Source organism: Homalodisca vitripennis, chromosome 1, assembly GCF_021130785.1.
Source record: "Homalodisca vitripennis isolate AUS2020 chromosome 1, UT_GWSS_2.1, whole genome shotgun sequence".
Taxonomy (NCBI): Eukaryota; Metazoa; Arthropoda; class Insecta; order Hemiptera; family Cicadellidae; genus Homalodisca; species Homalodisca vitripennis.
Window position 1 is genome coordinate 172,465,719 of NC_060207.1, and position 23,246 is coordinate 172,488,964.

At 32.4% G+C, this 23,246-nt stretch overlaps 1 protein-coding gene across 1 annotated transcript in view; it reads right to left on the minus strand.

Annotated features, from left to right (window-relative positions):
• Positions 1-18,493, minus strand: part of LOC124352736 — a 70,908-nt gene extending 52,415 nt beyond the window's left edge. The window contains exons 1-9 of the mRNA XM_046802375.1: positions 18,402-18,493; positions 15,183-15,298; positions 14,662-14,778; positions 12,696-13,330; positions 10,976-11,074; positions 8,980-9,162; positions 5,414-5,525; positions 1,037-1,234; positions 351-514 (exon numbers count right to left, since the gene is read on the minus strand). Of these exons, the coding sequence (XP_046658331.1) occupies positions 351-514; positions 1,037-1,234; positions 5,414-5,525; positions 8,980-9,162; positions 10,976-11,074; positions 12,696-13,330; positions 14,662-14,778; positions 15,183-15,292 (1,618 nt within the window). The 5' untranslated portion in view covers positions 15,293-15,298; positions 18,402-18,493. The remainder of the gene's footprint in view (positions 1-350; positions 515-1,036; positions 1,235-5,413; positions 5,526-8,979; positions 9,163-10,975; positions 11,075-12,695; positions 13,331-14,661; positions 14,779-15,182; positions 15,299-18,401) is intronic.
• Between the last annotated feature and the right edge of the window lie 4,753 nt (positions 18,494-23,246).

The window sequence follows — 23,246 nt, forward strand, 5'->3', positions numbered from 1 at the left end:
AATTTCGCATATTTATAACCAAAATTTGATTTAACAAAATATGTTGAGTTAGGCTTAAGCAAGGTGAGTACATACAATACATTGTGTACTTCGAAAATTACTACAACCAAATAGCTTAATTTGTAAATTTAGCATTTACTGTCAAAACAAATATAGGGACCTATAATAGAGTGTTGTCTGTAAGTGCTGTAATTTAACACTTAGAAAAAGGCAATCATTTCTAAAAACATATAACAAAAAATTATGGTTGATCTGTTCCTCAACCTTCAATATAATTTACATTTACCAAAGGTAAAAAGTGAATAAGTACATCATAAAATGTTAAACTACTTGGATAGAACCACGACTACCTTCTGGAGGAGGCAGGATTGGACGGGCCTTAGGCTTCTTCTGGGGACTGACCACTGGCAAACCGAAGGTGGGACGTTGCGCATCTTCAGCCTTCTCCAAACAGCCGAGTGGCCCACTCCCACTCCGCAGAAAACTGCTGATGGACAATTTCTCTCCCTGAGTTCTACGAACAACATATCACTATTTAAAAATTAATTAATAAATATTTTAATATACATTAAAATTACATTATTTGAGCGATAAATAGAGATCAGGTTGGAAATATGTAGCAATTCAGTTTTTCCACAAAAGTTGATTATCATGTGAAAATATTTATATAATTTTATGCAGCTTGGTCCAAACCAACTATTTACTTGTTTTTTTTTTTTTTTTTTTTTTTTTTTTTTTTTTTTTTTTTTCAAATAAATATTTTTCTCTTTTTCAAATCTGAATCATTCATATTATGCACTAGAGTAAATTTATGACAAAAAGCATGAGAGGAGAGGATACACTGAAAATTCCAATGGAGGACATACATAACGTGTAGAATACACAACAAGTGCCAGTAGAAAGGATTATCTGGGCTTTTACCTATTTTCAAAATCAATATATTAGGAATATTTTACTCTCCAACCTCTATCATTTGGAATCTATATCACACAAACTTAATCTACAAAAATACGGACAAATTTACTAAGAGTTGTACCTTATGGAGATATCACCATCACCATAGATGCCTGATAGAGAGCGGATACTGTCACGTCCCAACTCTCCACGCCATGCAGCCTCGTCCTTGCGCAGTCTGGTCTCCGCATCCTCCTCCGTGTCAAACATATCACTTGCTATGCTCACCTTGCTCATGTCACCCCACGGATTAGAGGTAGAGGATACACTCAACCTGGAACTGTGTTTACAACTCAACTCTATCACACAGCATCCCAGTAGTAAAATAAAGGCTACGAAAAAGAAGTAAATTAAAAAACATTAAATATATCAATTATATTAAACTAAACAAAATCCAAAACATGTATTCATAACAAAACAGAAAATGGCCCCACATGGGCTAGAACGGCTAATGCAACAACAGTACTAAAGTAACAATTAGTCACGTTAATGTGTACATTGCTTTTTATTATTTTATTTAGTACAATATTAATTTGCTACTGATGTCCTTTGTAATATTAGTGTCACTATCGAGGACTGATCAGCTGCCTATCCACTTTGTCTTAATAAAGATAACCCAGACTCCCCCAGAATTTATTTTAAAACCTACCCAACAGAACGTTGACTATGTTAATGTCTTAGGAGTCATTCTTAAGAGTAACATCAAATGGGATAGACACGTTGAAATGTTATGCAATAAAGTGTCTAAGAGTATTTTAATATTAATTAGGAAAAGATATATTGTAATTACAGACATCCTCATTACTGCCTATTATGCCTACCTTCATAGTTGCTTATCTTATGGAATTATTATATGGGGCAATGAGTGTAACACACAAAAAACTGTTAATTTTACAAAAACATACAACCACGATTTTAGCTAATGTAAACATAAGGACTCACTGTAAACCTTTTTTTAAGAAGTATGGTATTCTTACAGTACCTGCAATGTATATTTTAGATTCTCTATTTTATACACAAAGAAATGTACATGCAATACCAACAAATAGATTTGTTTATAACCATATGACTAGAAACTCTAATTTTCTTGGAATATCTCAATGTAGTTTTAAAACCACTGTGAATTGTTTCTCTGAAACAGGCATTAAACTCTATAACTCTCTTCCTTCTCATCTTAAATCTCTTGAAAATAACTGTTTTAAGAAAAACGTTAAAAATTATTGATAAATATCAGCCCATATGACATCAATATTTATTTTGCTGTAATTGGAATTACACTTGTGTTAGGCCTAGGCAATGTATACCATAGATGTTTGTTTATGCTGAATTTGTTTCTGACACTGCTATACATTGTGAAGATGTTCTTGCAATAAAGAATTTGAATCTTCATTGTATTTTCCATCAAAATCACGGGATCTCAAGAGATGCAGTTCTTGTCTTTTGGCCATACATAACGCAAAGCTCCCAATCTTAAATTGTCACCAGAAATATTAGTAGAAATATTGATGGTATGGCAGAAGTGATTTATACCAGCCTATTCTAATGTTTAAGATTCTGCTAAATGTCATCACAAAGGCGTTAGCAGTTTTTAATACACTGAACCACAAACAGTTTGAAAAGTCAAATGAGTTTTTATTCTTCAGCAAATCAATACATTGGTTAGATGCTATTCCCTGGCTCTTTCTTGGATATCCACCCATAAGCCTACTAAACTATCCTAAAGATGATAGACTAAAAGTATTAAATATATAAACCATCTACAAACAACTAATCATCTACAATTTACAAAAAGTAATTTGTCCACACATGAATTACAAAAGGACACCCACGTTTATAATACAAGGAATAATAAATCTATTGATACACCTTTTTGTAGACTGTCAAAATCTCAAAAAAGTTATAAGGTACTAGGTGTGAAAATGTTCAACAAACTCCCTTCAGAAATTGCAGAACTACCTATAGCTTTATTCAAGAATAAGTTGTATGGCTTTTAGTTCATGTACTATTTTATTCTATTCAGGAATTCTTTCAATCCAAAGAACTGTCTATGTGATATTTTATAAGATGTTTGTTATGTTAGATTAAATTATAGATTGACCTTTTGCTGTAGTTACCACAGTTGGTCTAAATTATTTTGTCTGTCTTTTAGAGTTTTTTTTTTTAGATTTTCTGAATTGTATTGCATGCTGACTTTGTTCTAAGTTATAATTAAAATATAATATAATATAATTAAAATAGGTAATTTGATTTTGTCTATTGCTTGAATGAAAAACTTAATGACAATAACATTATTATTTATTTATTTACATACTATCCCCACTTCATAGCATCACATAGCACTTATTAATTCAATACAAGAGCAATGTCATCATTAAGTGTGTTTCTGAACCTTTCTAAAACATTTGACTATGCTGACCACAAAACACTGCTTGACAAATTAGAATATCACGGCATCTGAAGAGCGGCCGCTTTTAGTGATTAGTTCATATTTAAACCATAGAAGAGAGGTCATCCATCAATATTCAGTCCAACTCTTTTCCTGATATATATGTCAATGTAATTGAATCATCAATACTGAATAAAGAACTAGAGCAGTATGCTTATGACCTCATGTTTTAGAAGAAGCTCAAAACAAAATTTGGAATTACAGGCCTTTGTTGGCCTTAACAATTCTGTCCAACATTTCAATAGCCTCAATCTTCAAATAAACTCATCAAAATCAAATGTCCTAAACTTTTCAATGCGCTCTATAGACACTGAAAGTGGTCCTGCAGTTATGGTCGCAGAGACATTATTGTAGGAAGTATATTCTTAAAGTTCCTTGGAATGCACCTTGATAAAGGGTTGACGTGGAAAAACACTTAGATCATGTTTGTGCCAAATTATCCTCAGGAGTTTGTATTAATATCTTTAGCAAAACGCTGCCCTAGTCAGGACTTGATTTCAACATACTACGGCTTAATTTATCCCCACCTTTCATATGGAATCGTACTGTGGGAAGCCTGTGGAAAAAAAATTTTATGATAGTTTTCAAATTACAAAAAAATCAATTCACATTATTGTCAATTTGAACTTCAGAGAGTTGTCCAGGACAGTGTTAAAAAATTTGCAACTGTTGACTTTGCCATGTCTCTACATCTTAGAAACAACCTTAAATTGTTTGTCTAAATGTGCCTTAATCAGAGGACGAGACATACATGAATACTGAGACAAGAGGCAGAGATAACTACTGTTCGGGAATGCACAGAATGGTGGTTTATGAACATTTACCTTCACAGACAGGTGTTCATTTTATAAACAGATTACCAAACTCAATTAAAAAATGCCTCAATGCCCAAAGTGTTAAAAAATCATAACAAACTCTGTCTAGTGTCAAACGCTTTTTACATTTTTGGTAAGTTTATGGCATTTAACTGGGAGTCCACATGATGAGGAAACTGACTCCAGCACTGGAAAGTGGGTGTAATTGGTATAGAATGAATGGAGAATGAAGTTGGAAAGTGGCCTTGATGTTTAATGAATAAAAACATTTTAGATTTAATAATTAAGTATATTATTTGTGCAAAGTATATTATTGACTGCAATAAAACGATCTGGTTTCATTTTATTTTATTCTCATTACTGGGACTGCCACTCCATCCCACATTATACACATTAGTGCAGCCATTTTAAAAGTCTTGACACATTGCTAAACCTATAATTTACTCATTACTGTAAAGCCCATACAATAGGTTTGACTCCAGAAGGATTTTGCACCTGCAGATTCTATTGCAGTGAGAAATCAAATAACAGTGCACACTTCCAATAGATCAAAAAAACAATAGCAGCATTTCCAGAAATGGCCAGTATATGGTGCTGCATGTACTGTATTGTACTTCATTCAGACCTGCAAATATTTATTTAAGTCCTTACTATAGGAATGTACTCTATAAGACCAAAACAAATTCAAACCTTCCATCTGTTCGTTTATTGATTTAAATAATTCCATTAAAAACTACTTTGAATGTTTTTATAACAAATCTTTTCTTAAAAATTATAGAAATGAGACAGAATCTCAAATCCACTGACTTAAGCCAAGACATAAATGGAGTGGTTTGAGAATCCTTTTCTAGAGAAATGAAACAACTAATATATCAACTTTAAAAACTGAATAAACAAACTTCATTTGATCTGAAAAACAAAACATAGTGTCTGAAATTTTACAGTGGATTCCATGTTTTCGACAGACATCTCATGAATTAAAGTCCTCCTTAGAGAAAAAATTTAAAATTATAGATGGATCAACAGAAACAGGAACTGTAAATAAAGTATATCATATACAAAATCAGTACTTTATTTATTTAATGTGAACTGGGATTCTAACTAAGATTACAATTAAAAGTAACCATTGCAGGCTACCCATTGACACTACAGTTTTTATTAATGTCATTATTAAAGTAAATAATGAAAATAACCTTACCTCTTTGTTAGTTTGGAGGTAAAAGAGTCTCTTGAGGACAAAGAATTTCTTTCGCTTAAAGGTAATTTCTTCGTAAACGAAAAGTTTTCTTTGTCTGGAACTTCCGATCCACCTGATAATATTTAATATTTCAAAATCATTCAATAGGGAAGCGAAATACTTTAAATATAGTTAGTAATTTTCTTAACAACAGGAATTCATGTTAAAAGTTATACAAGCCTAATTATAGTAACAGTACTAGTACAAAGAAAAATACACAATGCTTGTATGATCTTCAAGTAATAAAATTATTTAAAGCATATAATTTAAAATTTTTATTTTATTGCAGTTGTAATAGAGGTAACCATGATTTATAATGCAAAAATCCACTGGATAATGCATTTTTATTTAACTATCTCTTATGAGGCATCGTAAATTGGTGATATGTTAACGTACTAATTGATACAGTTGTTTTAAACAATATCTAAAAACAACGCAGAGGCTGCCATACAGTTTTATTACAACTCAACCACCATGGGATCTCGAAATGTGATTTAATCAAGACCCTGCGTCACCTATAGGTGACAACTTTTTTTTAAATCTGCATTATCGACAGAGTGAGCTCAGTGCTACTACCATATTTACTTTGTTTCCTACTAAATTGCACCACATGCTGGAACATCTACCATTGTTATCCTGCTGCTTGCTTAGTGCCCATGACTTCACAAAATGGAGCCATGACAGACTTTGCAGACTTCCTACGTTTTCTGAAGGTAATTATTTTGTACAATAATAAATAATTGTATTTAGACCTTTGGAACAAATTTAGAGTCCTGTCCAATAGTTCTACATTCACACCAAATCAGTGTTTTTCAGTTTATTTCGTTTCTGACCTAACCTAGCCATGTTTTAATGTTTTTTGTCACCTAGAGGTGACAATGGGACTCTCCAGTTTGCGGAATATAACATTGCTAAAAATTTACAATTTTGCAAAATTTCTTGATTTATTTTTCTGTAATTAATTTCAGTTTTTAATAATAAATAAACATTTTTACCAACAAATATATGGTTAAAATAGCAGATGTTGGTATTTGTTTAGCTCAAACCTTATTTAACAGTTGTATAAAAATCTCATAACTTAGACAACAAATCTAACAAATCTGTGTTTTTTTCAGATCTATTTGATAACTACGTCAATGAAATTTTGGATGGGGATCTGTCTGAGGTTGATGGATTCTCAGATGATGAGGATGCAGATCCGACATTTGCTCCAATTGCTGTGTTAGAACGACATCCTGAAGATGACCAGTCCTCAGAAGAGGAAGTGGACAATGCCAGTTCAACAACCTGCACCCAGTCCACCTCCTGAACCACAACCTGCACCCTCGAGTTGTTATACATGGAATATGAGCAACGTATTTTCACCTCTACCAGCTGCTCCTGAAATTGATGAATCATTCAATCTTCAAAGATTGTCTCTCCCCTTGACACATTCTACAGGTATGTACCACAATCTTTGTTTAATGACATGGCTCTGGCAACATCCCAACGAATACTTTCAACTACTACAAAGAATGTAGTTGTCACTTCTGCAATGCTAAAACAATTCTTTGGAGCCAACATCATTATGTCTCACATGAAGTATCCTAGAATCCCCCAATGTATTGGGCACGCAAAACCAGAGTAGCACAAGTTGCAGATGCAATGACGAGAACTAATGTTTTTTCCTCATTCGTAACAATCTGACTGTCAGAAACTATGTCCAATGTCACTGAGGAGGAAAAATCCTCAAACAAGTTTTGGAAAGTTGCTCCTATGATAAATTTCGTAAGACACGCTTGCCTTCAAAATCCTAGGAGCCAAACATGTATCGATAGATGAGCAGACGATACTTTTCCATGGCAACATGGGTGAAATGCGCCAGTATGTGAGAGGTAAGCCTAATCCACTTGGGTTGAAGAACTTTGTTGCAACTGCTCCTGATGGATTGGTTCTGGATTTCTTTTTGTATCAAGGTAAAGGAGATACAATCCGAAACTTTACCTGAAGGATTTTTACATTTACATGGACAGGTACTTTACATCAACAACCCTTCTTAATGAGCTCATATTCGAGGCCTACATGGTACAGGTACCTTACAGAACTGTAGAATACCACATGAATGTGACCTTGGGACTGATGCAGACCTTCGTAGGCAAGGCAGAGGCTGTCCAACTTGTGAGAGATGACGGACAGGTTTCTATTGTGAAATGGCTAGATAGTAGGCCTGTAATAATGGTTTCCAATGTGCATGGCATTCAACCAGAAGATCGTGTGACCAGATGGTGTAAAGTCACAAAAACTTACATAAATGTTCAAAGACCATGTGTGGTTAGACTTTATAACACGAACATGGGGGGGAGGTTGGACCTACTTGATCGTATGACAGCCTACTATCGTATTTCAGCTAAAACAAAGAGATGGACTGTAAGAACAGTTCTCCATTTTATTGACTTTTTTCATTGGACATTTTTTTTATGGATTCAAACACGGAGGCAAGACAAAGACGATGGAACTCCAAGGACGAGACAAGTTAGATTTCCTGGACTTCAAGGTGGAAGTTGGATACGCACTAATGAATTCTGTGCACAATCCAGATGTACCTGTAGAGGATGACAGGGAAGCACCTGAAGAACATCCTTTGGAAGAAGAAGAAGTGAGGAATAGAAGGAAGACCATACCCCTTCTCAGTGACGCTCTACGCACTACTGCGGTACTTCATCTCCCGGAAATTCCTGCTAATTCAAAACTGTCCAGATGTAGATTTCCTGGTTGTAACAATCAAAAAGTGCAGATTTTGGTGTGTTACATGTAAAGTGTGTTTCAAGATGTTCCATGAAAACTGTAAGGAATGATGTACCTTTTGAATGTTAAACTTTGTATAACTGAGCCCCAATGTCACCTTATAGGTGACATCGATTTTTTTTTGTATTTGCAATAAAGAAATCCAAAAACCAAAGTTTGTTGTTGTTTTTTAGTATTTTTTTACAACCCAAATCCAGTATTGTTTCAAAATTTTAATTTTAATAACAGCTTGGATCTGAAGAGGATAACAAAAAAAGCTTGAAAATTTCACTTAAAGTTAATTAATCATTTTGAGCTCAATTTTAATCCTATTACAAATCTAACTAAATCAAGAAATGTTAAAATCGCACTTTAGCTAATTTTAAAATGGGCTAACATACGGTTTAAATTTAAGATGATCTTTTCCCTTTTTTTAAATTATCAAATTTACACATTTATATTTATTATATTTATGTTTACTTAAGTGACCATAGCGCAATGTAATAACAATAAAGCAAAAATCAACAATTCTACAGCAAATGTAATGTCCGTCTATTTTATAATAGACGGACATTACATTTACACAAAGGCCTGAAGGCACTTCCAGTATAAATGTAAAAAGTAATATATATGTACCACAATACATTTTACATATATACTAAAAAGGTCTACAGGTCTGCATGCAGCTAATAATATTTAGCCACTGCTCAGGCCTGCCAATCTATGACTAATCTTAGTAAATACAATGAACTTGTGTGACGTACTGGAGAGACGGGTAAACTCCCGGGCCGTGTTGTTGTGGCTCTGATCCGAAGAGCTGTCAGATGAGTAACCTTGGGCAGACAAGCTGCTCACCCTTCGATTCTCCTTGTCTTCTACTCCTCGTCCAGAGAGAGCTTGCCTCAGGCTGGCACCTGCCAGCTGACTGATATCTAGGCTCATCCCCTCTACAATCATATATTATATTATTTTTTACTAATAACTTTATAAGGTAAACATTTCAAACTTGAACCACACAAATAACACAACAACTTTTGAATAATTTAATTGGGTGATTGGTAGTGAAGTATGGAGATGCAACTGGTACAATAACAAGCTGTCCACTCAGACAACATGAAGAAATTCAAGGATATTAACCAACCCATTGTGGAATTCCAAGTTCTGCATGCGGTAACAATGAAGGACTTTTTAAATATTGCTGTTATATGACATAGAATCTACAGCATAGACGATCCAGTGCGAGTATTTCTTGCGCTTCTGTTGTTACAAATAAATTTGAAATCGTTGATAAAACATTGTGGAAACCCACTTTTAAGAATGGAATATAACACATTCAAAATTCGAATTCTTCTCAAATCATTTAATTTTAATATTGATATGCGGATATAGTAAGAGGGGAAATGGTCATATTTTTGATCCTGTGAATGAAATTAAACAGGGTTAAATGCATGTCAGATTTTAATGTCAGCAGAATGTCAGCATGGGAGACATCCCCAAAGAGCAACTCCTATTGGACCAATGTTTAGCAGTATCAATTTAAAATTAAAGGTGTAGTAGAAATGGAGTTTCAAACTAAATTTTAACCCTTTAATTTAACTTGTTCGAAAGGTATCGTTTAAATAGAAGGCCACATACAAATAGATGTACAGTTTCCTAAAATGTTCAAGATTTGTATGAAACCAACTAATCCAACAAAGTAACTACATCACATGTGTTGATAAGTTGCTGAAAAATACCATATAATCTTCACAATATACTCTGTTTGCTATTTTTTTTTTATTCTGTGTTTACTTTGATGCCAACATGGCTACTCACAAAACAAATGTAACCAGAGACACTTTTTCGCAGATAGAAATTGATTTGATTCTCCCAATAGACAGATGTTTGCCATTATCTACAGTGATGTAAATGTATTATGGGTAGATTTTCATATAAAATTTAAACACTCTAGGTCAACTCGACACATTGTGTATACAAACAGATTTTGTTCACCAGCTATTGTCAGGATAAAACGTCCAGCCAATTACATACAGAATGCCTTTATTGAAAATGCAGAGTTAGGGCTATCAAGCCTTCTCTAAAACTAAACCTTATATCATATACAGGAAATTTACAATAATTAAATACAAACACATCATAGACACTAATTTACAAAAGCTTCACTGAGGTTGAATGCAAAATTTTAAGCCTATAGCTCATTTCATTAGGCTACATGTTACCATATATCACATGTTAAAATGTCATACGATTGTACTAAAGTTTGCTAATTTATTTATTCTGTGTTTTTGTTCTTGCCATCATTGTTACCCATAATACCTATGCAAAAATGTTTGCTAACGTTCAGCTAAATTTTAAGGTGGGACCGTTCATGAACCGTCATCGAACTCGATGTTGCTTATATAGAAATGATGTTGGCTTTATGCAAAATGTCGTCTATAGGTTAGTTCTGTAAATCTGTTTTAGAAAATCATGTTTTTAGTGGCAAACATGTTTTAATTAGAACTTTCTTTGTTTCTATTTACTGTACTGTATTTTTTATGTTCTATGCTATCGCTTCAATTATAGTAATTGATTTTACATAAAATAAAATGTTATTTCTATTTAGTAAATAAAATAGAATTAACTTTGCTGTAAACATTTTAACTCCAGGAATTGAACAAATCAGGCACAAAATAAGAGATATTCAATGACTAAATAACCAGAGTTAAAAATAGGGAGGGTTAAGAATAAAAAAAAACTGTTTTTATTTGTAGAACTCACTTATGTTGCTGGTGTCCAGATTGAGTTGTTCAGCCAATCGCTGACTGAGATCCAACTTGTCCTGGAAGCTGATATCAGTGAGAGGGTTGTCATCCATCCCTGGGGCAACACCAAAAATATTCCAATACACTAATACTAGTGGTAATCCATAGTATAAACATCTGACTAATAAGGACATATAATCAATTAAATTAAATTAAATAAGGATAAACTCATATTCACATATTTGCTTCATTCACCTAAGTAATGAAGCAAATATTTTAAACAATTATTTTGTTAAAGAAATTATAAGATTATCTATACCAAGAGTGCAAGTTACGATGCACCAGAATTTAAATCAGGCTGTGTCGGTTGAAGACTTTGATTTTTTTTTTTAGTCATTTGTCAATTTTACATTGCTATAGACAACATCAAGAAATAAAATGTATAATACATTAAACTATACAAAACTATATTATACTATACATTATGTTAATTTAAAATACATAATAATATAGCTAATTACTCTAAACATGATCATGAGACTAAGGTAAAGTCCACACTGCCCAAAGGCCTGCACCATCCAGAATAGATTCAGGTCAGCGCAGATTTGTGGCCTACTGATGACAAAGAAGTTAAGGAAATTATTCTTAAAGTTAGTTCTAAGAGAAGTGTAATGTGGATTAAATTCCATTCTATGAGTATGCACATCATCACCAAAACACTTGCTATAATCATTAATAAATATTTTGAGACTGGATTTTTTCTTCTAGGATTTAAATTTCCAGGGATTATAACTTCTTAAGTAGTCCCTGTACTCGAAAGCAATGGGAAAGATTAAATTAAGCCGTACAAACCTGTAGCCGTACAAAGTGTATTTTCAAAATTATTTTAAATAATATTCCTGAGGAGATTAATCCCTTAATTGTTTATGAAGAATATTAGAATTGTTTCTTGTTTCAATAATTAATTAAATATATTTTGTTCACAAAAAGGATTTATTAGAGATATACAGTCAAAATAAACCCATGTTCTTTTTTATGATAATTATTCAAAATATACACAATTCTAAAAGTTTCATGTATAAATAATATTATAAACTTTTATTTGTTCAAACTATTTTGCTAAGTTAAAAAATTGGCAAACTTTAACCTCTTAAAGGTCTAATTTGAGATATACTGATGATTCATTTCACTTTCCAACAATAATAAAAACTCTTTTACATGCAAATCTTATCACAAAGGATTAAACGGTTTAATAATCTATTTACAGTTAATAATTTCTGTCATTGAATATATGTTAATGTACAGTTTTTATGGCATAGATATGTATATATTGATTACTGTAATGTATCTGATTACTTAAATTCTTTAACTATCTAAAGTTAAAACATTATTTGAACATGTTTATTGTTTCATTATAATATTGTTTGATTTTTATTTTATTATTAACTACATACCTCTGCCTTGAATTATAAGTACTCTGTATTATATATTTTTTAATGTGATACAATGAATAGAAAACATTAACGTTCTACAGAGTAGCACTAAACAATATTTCTAAATACTTTCTTTATTTAAATGAAAATTATACTATTTGATTTTGTTGTTACATTAATCTTTACTGTTTAAAATTTGTTTTCTTCTGAAAAACTTTAATTACAAAGTATTTAAAACAATCCATTCAGTTGTACAAAAAAATACCATTACATTTACTATGGTAATTATTAAATTAAGTTTACCTTCTAAGGCGTCAGGTGGCAATATCCCAAGAGATGAATTTGAACTGGACACACTGATTCTGTCACTTTCAACATCCGGCCTTCCATATCCCTTTGAAATCTCGGACAGCTTTTCAGGCAAGTCAGACAAATAATCCATTTTTGAGCTTGAAGCATCCGTCTTATGACCTCCGGAGGTGGGTATCATTCCACCCATGTCTTTATATTTTGGTATATTTGTACTCATTCCCACAGAATCCCTCTTCAATTTTTTGTCCAAGTTATTTCTGCTAGACGTTTTTAAAGGGAGTGATGGTACCAGGAACTGAAAGTCTTTAGTAACATATTCACTTTTTCCGTTGCCATTGGCATAACCATTATTTTGGTCATCTGGAGCATTTGCTACTGTAGAACTGGACGGAGCACTAAAAGCACCATCATTTAAAGCCTTATTTTGATGATTTATGTCAAACTGTCCAGGTTGATTATCATAATTCTTGTTATACGAAGATACGGGAAGGTTTTTCAATGTATTTAACTTCTGAGCTGCTACAAAGTCTGCCATTTCTTTGGAAAATTGCTCTTGTAATTGGTTCATTTTTTGGAAAGTACTGTCCAACATATGAGCTTGCTGGTTGTTATTTCTAATGCTGTTTCTAAAAAATATATGGTTTACTTTAAACTTTTTACTTTATATCTAATAATTAAAACTTAGCAGCATTTCATATAAAATACTCTGGATATAGATATTTTAGTAAACTTTCAAATGCTTCAAAACTAAATTAAATTGCTATTGAAGTGAGCATCATGTAAGAAGTCACTTGAATAATACGGTCATTGGTATAGTAGCAGAATAACGATTCAGCCAATGTTACAATAGCACAATAACAATTCAGCTAATGGTATAAAAGCAGAATAACAATATTGCCAATAGTTTGATATCAATCTTTACCATAACATCAAACAGATGGTACTAATTACTTTTAAAACTAATTCTTCTAAACAGTCAATTTTTAAGTAATACCAATACCGTAAAGAATAAAAAGCCTGTTGTGATTGTTATATAACTTACTTTATAGTGGTAAATTTCAGATATTTATTCATACAAGTAAACATGTCATAATATCTGTTATTTTGAGTAAAGATAACAGATAGAAGAAGTAACAGGTAGGAGAAGTAGTAAGATAATTTTCTAGTGATTAAGGTTTCATAATTAATGAAAAATTCAGACTATATTTATAAAATTAGTTGTACATTTTGTTCACAAATAATAATCAAAATATGTATATAATTATAAATAATTATTTTAATTACAATCAATAATTTAATACTGATGGAAGATGTACAATAACGGCACTGAACCTACTATATATGAAAAAAAGGTTCTTCACAATAAAATATTTATAAAGCATAGGGTAAATAGTCCTGGTAATAGTCTTTGTAAATAGTCTTTTATTTATGATGTAAATCCCTATACACGCTGTATTAATTTGACAAGATAATGAAATGAAATGAAATATTCTTTACTTATACAGGCAAAGTTAGGGCCGCATGGCCCTTTCTTACAAAGGGCCATGTACCATTTCTGTTGTGTTATTAACAGTAGTTCAGTAGTTTGTAGACTAATAATTGTTGTGTAAGAAATTACATTATTGGCTGCTGATACCAAACGGCTTGGCCAATTTGAATTTGTTCTTTACCAAAATACAGCATTTTTTATGAACTTCAATGGTGTCACAAGGTATTAGTTGCCATTTCAAAATTTTGGCTTTGGGTCAGGGGGCATGGGGGTGAGCACCCCATTTTGAAAATATTTTTTTTTGTTTCCCCAATTAGTACTATACACTCCCGTTTACAGAATTTTGGTACTTGGGCTATAAGTCTTTTAATACAAGTTTAAAGTTTTCAAATGAACACCCTTTATAAATAGAATAAATGTTATCTGGCCTACCATAGTCCATTTCCAAAAATTAACCTGACAACTTACGTAGTCGCATCAGGCTGTGGTGGAAGCAAACTGCAGTCTAGGTTTATGTCTCTCAATGAATCGTAGTTAGCTTCCTCATGTTTTTCCATCAAGGGTTCACCATACACGGTAGAGGATCTAAACATTACAACATATAATAACACATTTTTAGGCAAATTTGTTTGTTAAATTTTATATTCACACCAAATCGTACAAGTAAAATGTAAGTCAGATTTAAAACTTCTGTCAAATATTGCATTGTTTTCTACTAAAACTATACCCACAAAATACTTCATATAAACATGCAAAGTATTAATTGTGTACATAATTATGGATGTTAGCTGGATATATAATTGAAATTCCAAAAGATTTAACAATTATCTGGTTGCTTCAATTTATATTCTATTATCTTTTCAATACGAATTGGGAGAAAATATCTCACAAATATAAAGGATATCCTAGAAAAATGTAGACTCCCTAACAGAACAGACATTATACCATTATAAAGTTTAAAATATTTTTTATTATATGAAAATACTCACTTTTTGGTTGCTGTTGACGTGGCCTGTGGCAGTGGAGTGCTCAACAAAGTCAGATCCTGTATCATACCCGGTACTGAGAATGCAGAAGAATTGTACTTGTCGCCCTCCATGGCTTACTGAAATTGGAGATTTTTTATTGTACAGAAACAATATTAATGTCCTTTTAATTAAAATAAGATCTTAATCTAAATTAATCATTTTGTTTATTTTGTACTAAAAAATAAGTAAAACAAAAATAAAAACATAGACCGAAACTTAGTTTGGGTTTGGTACATAATTTTTCATATAATATTATTACTAAAAATTTAGGATACATTTATGTGGTTAAAACTTAACCTATACGCAATAACTTTTACTGTAAATGATCTAAAGAGCAAAATTATTAAAAATGTTAAATTATCAAACACTTATAGTATACAGATAGCTTCCATTTGACTAACAAAAATTACTAGTTTTATCTTTTTGAACAATGTAAAATATTTAAATTTCTTCTCTGTAGTCTATAACAATACCACACAACAAAAGTACAACAGTTCTAACACGAGGATAAAATTCCGCTATTAAACTTAGAACTCACCGATAATTGACCATTTGAATAATATTTCAGTTCACCTTAAATATTAACCAAAATATTAAACCATTGATGTGAAGATTAAACCTAATAAATATGTTAGTCTATATGAGTGATTATTAATGAATTAAAGTAAAAAAACAAACATTTATCGTTTTTTTAACGTCAATTTCAAAAAAGAACCAAAGTTAGTGCTTAGTTGATCCAGATCATCATATTCTACAGTATTTTAGTAGCTAAATTTTTATATAGATAAACAATATTTTTATATAAATCAAACTCTTAAGATTTTTAACATACATATGATTTGTTTCCAAAAATTAATTGAATCTTGTAGTATAAGTCCTGTGTGTGAGCAATGAGTGTGTGAAGTATTAAAGCACATAAGTGATTTCAGTTGAAAAACATTTAATTTATGTGAATCTTGAGATGATAACCAGGCTTTTTTGATCATGCATGATGTTACTGATTTCATGTCAACACTCCATGCATAACAGCAGAGAAATTAAATTAATTAAACATATGCTTATCATTTTGTTTGGGTAGAGAAAAGCGGAGAGGTTTTTTATATTGATATTAACAAATGATATTACTAATTATAACTATCAATATATCCAACCAATACTGATCGGTAATTCTAAGCAATATATGGGTCAACCTCGATTTTTCTCATATTACAATATAATGTTCCAACAGTCAATTAGAAAAGGAAATGACTAGAATTTCTTGCCGGAAAGCAGTTATAGGGAGCAGGCAACCGCCAGACGGTCATATATTGCTTAGAGTTACCTATTAGATATCAGGGGCACTGACGTGATCTGGGCTTCAAATTTGGAACTACTCGAGTTAATTTTTTTTTCTAAAAGAGCAAGCAGCGCGAAGCGCTGCGCAGCGGGCAGGCATCGTGCGTGATCCTTTTTTTTATTAAAAATTTCTGATAAATTGTTATTATATATTACAATATAATGTAGGTAATGTATGTAAAACAATTTTAAACACATAATTACATGCTGGAAAGCAAAGTAAACCAATATAATCCGCCCAATACAAAATCTCCGTAAAAATCTGGTAAAGGAATCTGTGTCATTCCTTTGGCCTGAATCAATTCAGTATATACGAAGATCACGCACGATGCTTGCCCGCTGCGCAGCGCTTCGCGCTGCTTGCTCTTTTAGAGAAAGATTAACTCGAGTAGTTCCAAATTTGAAGCCCAGATCACGTTAGTGCCCCTGATCACTAATAGGTAATTCTCGCGGTTGCCTGCTCCCTATAACTGCTTTCCAGCAAGAAATTCTAGTCATTTCCTTTTCTAATTGACTATTGGAACATTATATTGTAATATGAGTTGCCTGCTCCCTATAACTGCTTTCCGGCAAGAAGTTCTAGTCATTTCCTTTTCTATTTGACTATTGGAACATTATATTGTAATATGAGAAAAATCGAGGTTGACCCATATATTGCTTAGAATTACCTACTGATCTTTAAACAATAACTAAACTTTAAACACTTTTTCATATGATAAATGTACATATTGTCTTTAATAACAATAACAGACCTAGCCAAAACCTTGTGTGGAGGATCGTGAAACGAAGTTTAAAAAGTGGCATAGCATCCAACCTGCTTGCGGATCATCTCTGTGAATATTTGTACAGAAGAGAAGTACGGTATTCCAGACAGGATGCTTTCAACTTTCAACTTCTTGAAAGTGGTTAATCATTGCTACCCAGGAGACAACATAAAAATAGTTACGATTATTTTGTATTTTCTGCTATAAATGTTTGTTACGTTGTTATCATTTCGTTATTATTTATGTTTCCTACTTCTAGTTCTAATTGTTTGTTTCATCATTACATCTGCTTTATTATTTGAGATTGTCACTATATGTATAGCCTAATATTAATTGCAAATACTATTGTTATTATGACTATAGATATTTGTTGATATGATTGATAGACTCATATTCAATATATGAATATTAAGTCGATGATTATACTAATCGATATAAAAACTGGGTCCGCTTATTGTACTATAACCTTTTGGTCATAATTCAGTGACATATGTACTCAAAACTTCATGTAAATATACGAAACACCTTCGGTTTAGCTTAGTAATATCTAATCAGATTCACTCTTTAAAGTTCTGCTTGTTGCAACCTTTAAGTAGCCTATAGAGAAATATAAAGAACTCTTTGGGCAACTTTGTAGTAGGTAATTAGTATTAATGTCTATATCCGATTCCAAATTTACATTATGATTTATATCGGCCATTATTATGTTATTTCAATTAAAAATTTATTTTCTTGAAAGTCTAGTTTATAAAATTGTTGTAGGCCTAGCACAGAAAAAGTAATGTGTACATTTTTTATTATTTCTATTCGTCATAGAACGTGTAGAGCCTAGCCTACTTGATACCAAGTCGCCCAACCTGGACTGTACTTGATTTTTCATGTTGTAAGAAACGAGTATAAAAACATTACAAATCTGAGATTTATCCTTTGTAAATTTTAATTCAAACTATGTATGTTGTCACTGACGAAATCGACCGTGTATTTCGTTAGTCAAAGATATGCTATATTAATTTAGTTTATTTCATAATAAAACTGAACTCAAACAATAAAAGAGTTGTTAAGACTTAAAGCTGGTTCTTACCTGGTAAAAATTATTCTGTTGAAAGTTTTAGTTGCTCAGTTTTGTTCACTTATTCTGTTCTTATTGCAGTATTCAAAATGACAATTATGAATCAGCTGGTAACGACGATGGCGGTAAAAGTAAGACAAAGAGTAAGCAATAGTATTTTTACAGAATAAAACTATAACTTATTTACTAGTATGTAGGTAATATAAGAAGTACAAATTTTACAGACAACGCTTGAAAGCACTAGTATTTTTAAACATACTATAAAGTGTGTTATGGTGAAATACCTGACGTAAATAAAAAAAATTATGGTTGCCTGTAAAGTCGGTTTTACGGGCGAAGATTTTACGTGATAACGTCTTTTTCTCGGTAGAATATTTATTGATATGAATATTATTAAATTGCACAATAGGAACAAGGAATTGAATGAAAATAAGAATTGCACAAATTTTAACTATAGAAATATATTTTGTTTACTAAAACATTGTACATAATTTGAAATTAATTAAAATTTGTTATTGTAAATGGTAAAGTTGAATAAAACATTTACTAAAATTGGAATTTGAAATTCTTGCTAAACACAGTTAAATTCTAACTCCGCGCGTGGTGATTGGTCGGTTTAGTTCGTTTGTTTGGTCGCACTGTTATGACAGGTTAGAGGTTATAATTTGTTATTTTAAATGTTTGACTAGCAATACGCGCTGTTTCTTCTCAATCGACTGAATTACGATTGATTGCAGAGTGATTTAAACTAATAATTTACTTAACACTATCAACATTTGTCAATAGTATGACATAACCTATAAACTCAGTTTCTCAACTTTTGTGTCAATCTAACAATTAATCAATCAATCATAGTTTACGATAATGAAATATCAGCGTACAATTATTTACCTTTATTGTTGTAGTTGTTGTAAATGACGAATCTAAGCACTCCACATTTTCACGAATAAACATAGTTATCTGCTTTATCCCGTGCGGCGGACCCACAGTTATCTGCTTTATCCCGTGCGGATCCCGTGCGGCGGACTCACTGGACGGGCATCGTAACGTTACCGGGCGTTACACTTTTTCATGAGTGACTCTGAGCCGCAACCTAATTTAAGACGTTGTCACGTCAAAAAGCTCTAGCCTACTCAACTATTGATGAAACCGGACGTAATTGTTAATTATACAATTTAATGTAAGCCTTCATTATTTCAAATATGTATATATATATATATATATATATATATATATATATATATATATATATATATATATATATGTATATATACTTTTCCAAGTAGATCAAAATTATAAGAAGAATTGACTAGTGGTAGGTCCCAAAAAGAGGCTGAGTCAGAAGAAGTTCGTGATCGGACAGTTCCAAATAGATATGCAACCTTTCCACGACAATGCACGACAGTGTTTCAGGCAATTAAAATCATTCAGATTCCTTTGCAAAGATCTTAATATGGGAATTTTAACAGTGCCAAACCTTTATATTTTCGAAGTCTCTGTTTACATAAAATTCCACAGAATGGAATATGTAAACAATATCCATACACACAACGCCAGACAAGAAAATAGGTTTGCTGCTTCCTACAGGCTAAACATATATGAAAAAAGCCTAAATGTGCTGGTAGATTTTTCAAGCACTTTCCATTGAAATTCGATCAATTAAAGAGCCAAAGAAATTAAAATACACTTTAAAATTGTTCCTTAAAAAAATGTTTTAAAACAGTTTTAAACATTTTCTTGAAAGAATTTTTTGATAAAGCTAACCAAGGTGCCAACTTGTCCCCTACCATTCTTACATTGCATTAAGCTGGGAGGGAATATCCAAAAAGGCATTTTGACATGTCCAACATCGCTCAGATCAACTGGACGCACTATCTAGTATCAAGTAAGTATTCGTAAAACTCAGATCTCACCAGGAACAGGCGGCAGCTCTGTGATCGTCAGGAGTAGGTAGCTTCTCGAACAAGTGCACCCAAAACCTTTACGATAAGGTTTAAGGTTTGATATATATTAATTAAACTTTGCATGAGTATGAAAGATTAGTTTTTGCGATAACACTAATATTAATATAATAAATTAGTATCTCTTTCCATTATTGATAAATAATAATGCCAAACAGCCAGGCTTGCAATGATATGTCTCTTACTATTACATATGATTTTGTTTCCTATTGATAACGCGTTGCTGCAATCTAGTGAAACCAGGCATTTTGGAGATTGAAGCTATGAAATTTGACTTAACTATTCCAACGCTGGCTAGTCCACGTGCACTTTCTAGGCTCTTTAAACACAACTGCAGAAGTCGGACATGTTTGTTAAAGAGCGTTATTTATATATATAGGATTTGGTCTCAATCAACGTGAATATTCGAGGAGCAAACATTCAAAAGGTGATTTCTCACAAAAAATTGAAAAGTGAGTTTTTGGCTGATTGCTATTCTCTAAGTTGAATCTCACGAGATTCAATAATTAGTTTCAGTCAAAAAATGCTTTCTCCTATTAAAAATAAATGTAGAAAACTGATATCTCAATCAAAAAGTGTTTCCTCCAAAGCCTATGTTCATTCAATTAGTGGTTTCTCCAGTGGACCAATCACAGCTGCTCACTTGTGTCACATGACCAGTTGTCATCTGTTATTATTTCCAGCAGATATTTGAGGTTATAGTGAATGTTTAAAGTCATGTTAGACTGTTTTCATAAGTTTTTGGATTAAGTTAATGTTGTTTTATTATAATTTTGAAAATAATGGAAGAAGTAGTGGATGGTGTGTTAGTGAGCATTGGAAATAGTGGGACACGCAAGAGACAGGCAAGTGGTGGGAAAAGGAAAGAAGCCAAACGTAAGCGTTACTCTGCACCAACAGGTAGTAATGTTTACATCCCATGCAAACACTCCACTAAGACTTTATCATGCTCTGATATTAGACCAAATGATGTAAAGAAACTGCGGGACAAACTTTATAAAGTACCAGAAAAACTTCACCAAGATTCTATACTTTCTTCATTAGTCGTTGCAAAGAACGTTAAACGACGTAGGCCTAACATGCCGAACCAAAACAAGTCTCTTTCAGCAGGCTCACAGCATGCCTTTTCAGCTAATTACTATATTCAAAGCAATGAAAAAAGAATTCCTGTTTGCAAGAAAAATTTTCTTGCTATCACCAAAGTAGGGAGAAAAAGGCTAGCCAATTTAGTCGCAAAAGTTTATTCTGGAGAGCCTATTGAGGATAAGCGAGGTGGTGATAGGAAAAGTAACAGGAGTATCGAAAAGAAAAATAAAGTAAGAGATTTTATTTCTAACTTGAGGGCATGTAAAAGTCACTATGGAAGAAAAAAGTCTAAACGTCTGTACTTAAATTGTAGATTAAGTATAAAGAAGTTGCACCAAATGTATAGTGACCAAGTAGTTAACAATGACCAGTACAAAGTCAGTTTTGCTATGTTTAGGAGATTATTCGTCAATGAATTCAACATTGGCTTTAAATCTCCATCAAGTGATGTGTGTAGCACTTGTGCACTACTTGATCAGAAAATAAAAAGTTTACCAATGGGATCTGACGAACGTGTAAACCGTATGACTGAAAAAAGAATCCATAAGCTAAGGGCGAACTCATTTTATTCGTTCATGAAAGAAAACACTGATGAATCAGTTATGAATTTATGTTTTGATTTGCAACAAATCCAACAACTTCCAAAAACAAACATCCAAGATGCATATTATCTAAGGCAGTTGAACTTTTATAGCTTATGTGTAACAAGCTTAGATGGTAAAAATTCAACTTTTTACACTTGGTCTGAAGAACAGGCAGGGAAAGGTAGTACTGAAATTTCATCAGCTCTCTATAGCCACCTCAAAACAATGAACTTAGAAGGTATAAAAACTTTGAGATTATTTTGTGATGGCTGCATCTCCCAGAATAAAAATAACATCGACCTTCACATGCTTTTGCATTTTTTGTATACGTCCAATTCAAGTGTTAATGAGATTAAGTTTTACTTCCCAGTGAGAGGACACAGTTTTCTACCAGCAGACCGTGTTTTCGGTAGGGTTGAAAAAGTCCTGAGAAAAAATGTTACATTAATATCCAAGGAGCAATATTATGAAATATACAAGATTATTGGGGATGTGAAAGTTTTGGGTGTTGATTGGGAACTTTTAAACACAAAATCACTTAGCGTGCTCTTCAAAAATCTCCCATACATTTCAGAATTTAAGCGGATTGCTTTTGAGAAATCCCAAGGAAGTGTCAAGGTCAATGGCTTCAAAAACTATAGGTTTGAGGATGAAAGTGAACAACTTGGGGTTAAACTTCTGAAAAAAGGTGTCAAACTTTCTAATATCAAGAAAACGGTCTTGGAACCTTTACCACTCAGTCATCATATTTCAGCTGAAAAGAAAAAAGATGTGGAGAAACTGCTGAAACTTTTGTATGGGGAAGATTGGCAAAATGAACCTGAAAACGCTTTTAAATGGTACAAGACAATCCTGTACGATTTACCAGACGGCAATGACGAAGAGGAAGAAGTGTGTGACTGTCTGGACAATGATATTGGGCTAAGGATCTGATGATGCAGGTTCCAGAACAAACTGTAGACAACAATGTAGGCTACTATTTTACTTTTCAATCGACCTAAACCTGTTCATGTATCAATTTCAAATAAACCATTGATTTTGTATCATTTGTCTGAGTTTCAATCAATACCATTCAAAAAGTGTTTTATCCCATTGATATTCAATCAAAACGTGTTTTCTCCTTGAGTTTCGGTCAAAAGGGGGTTTATCCAAAATTAAAATGCATTTAACTAGTTTGTTTTGAGGCTAACATCTGCCACATGTCTATTGATTATCTACGGACCATC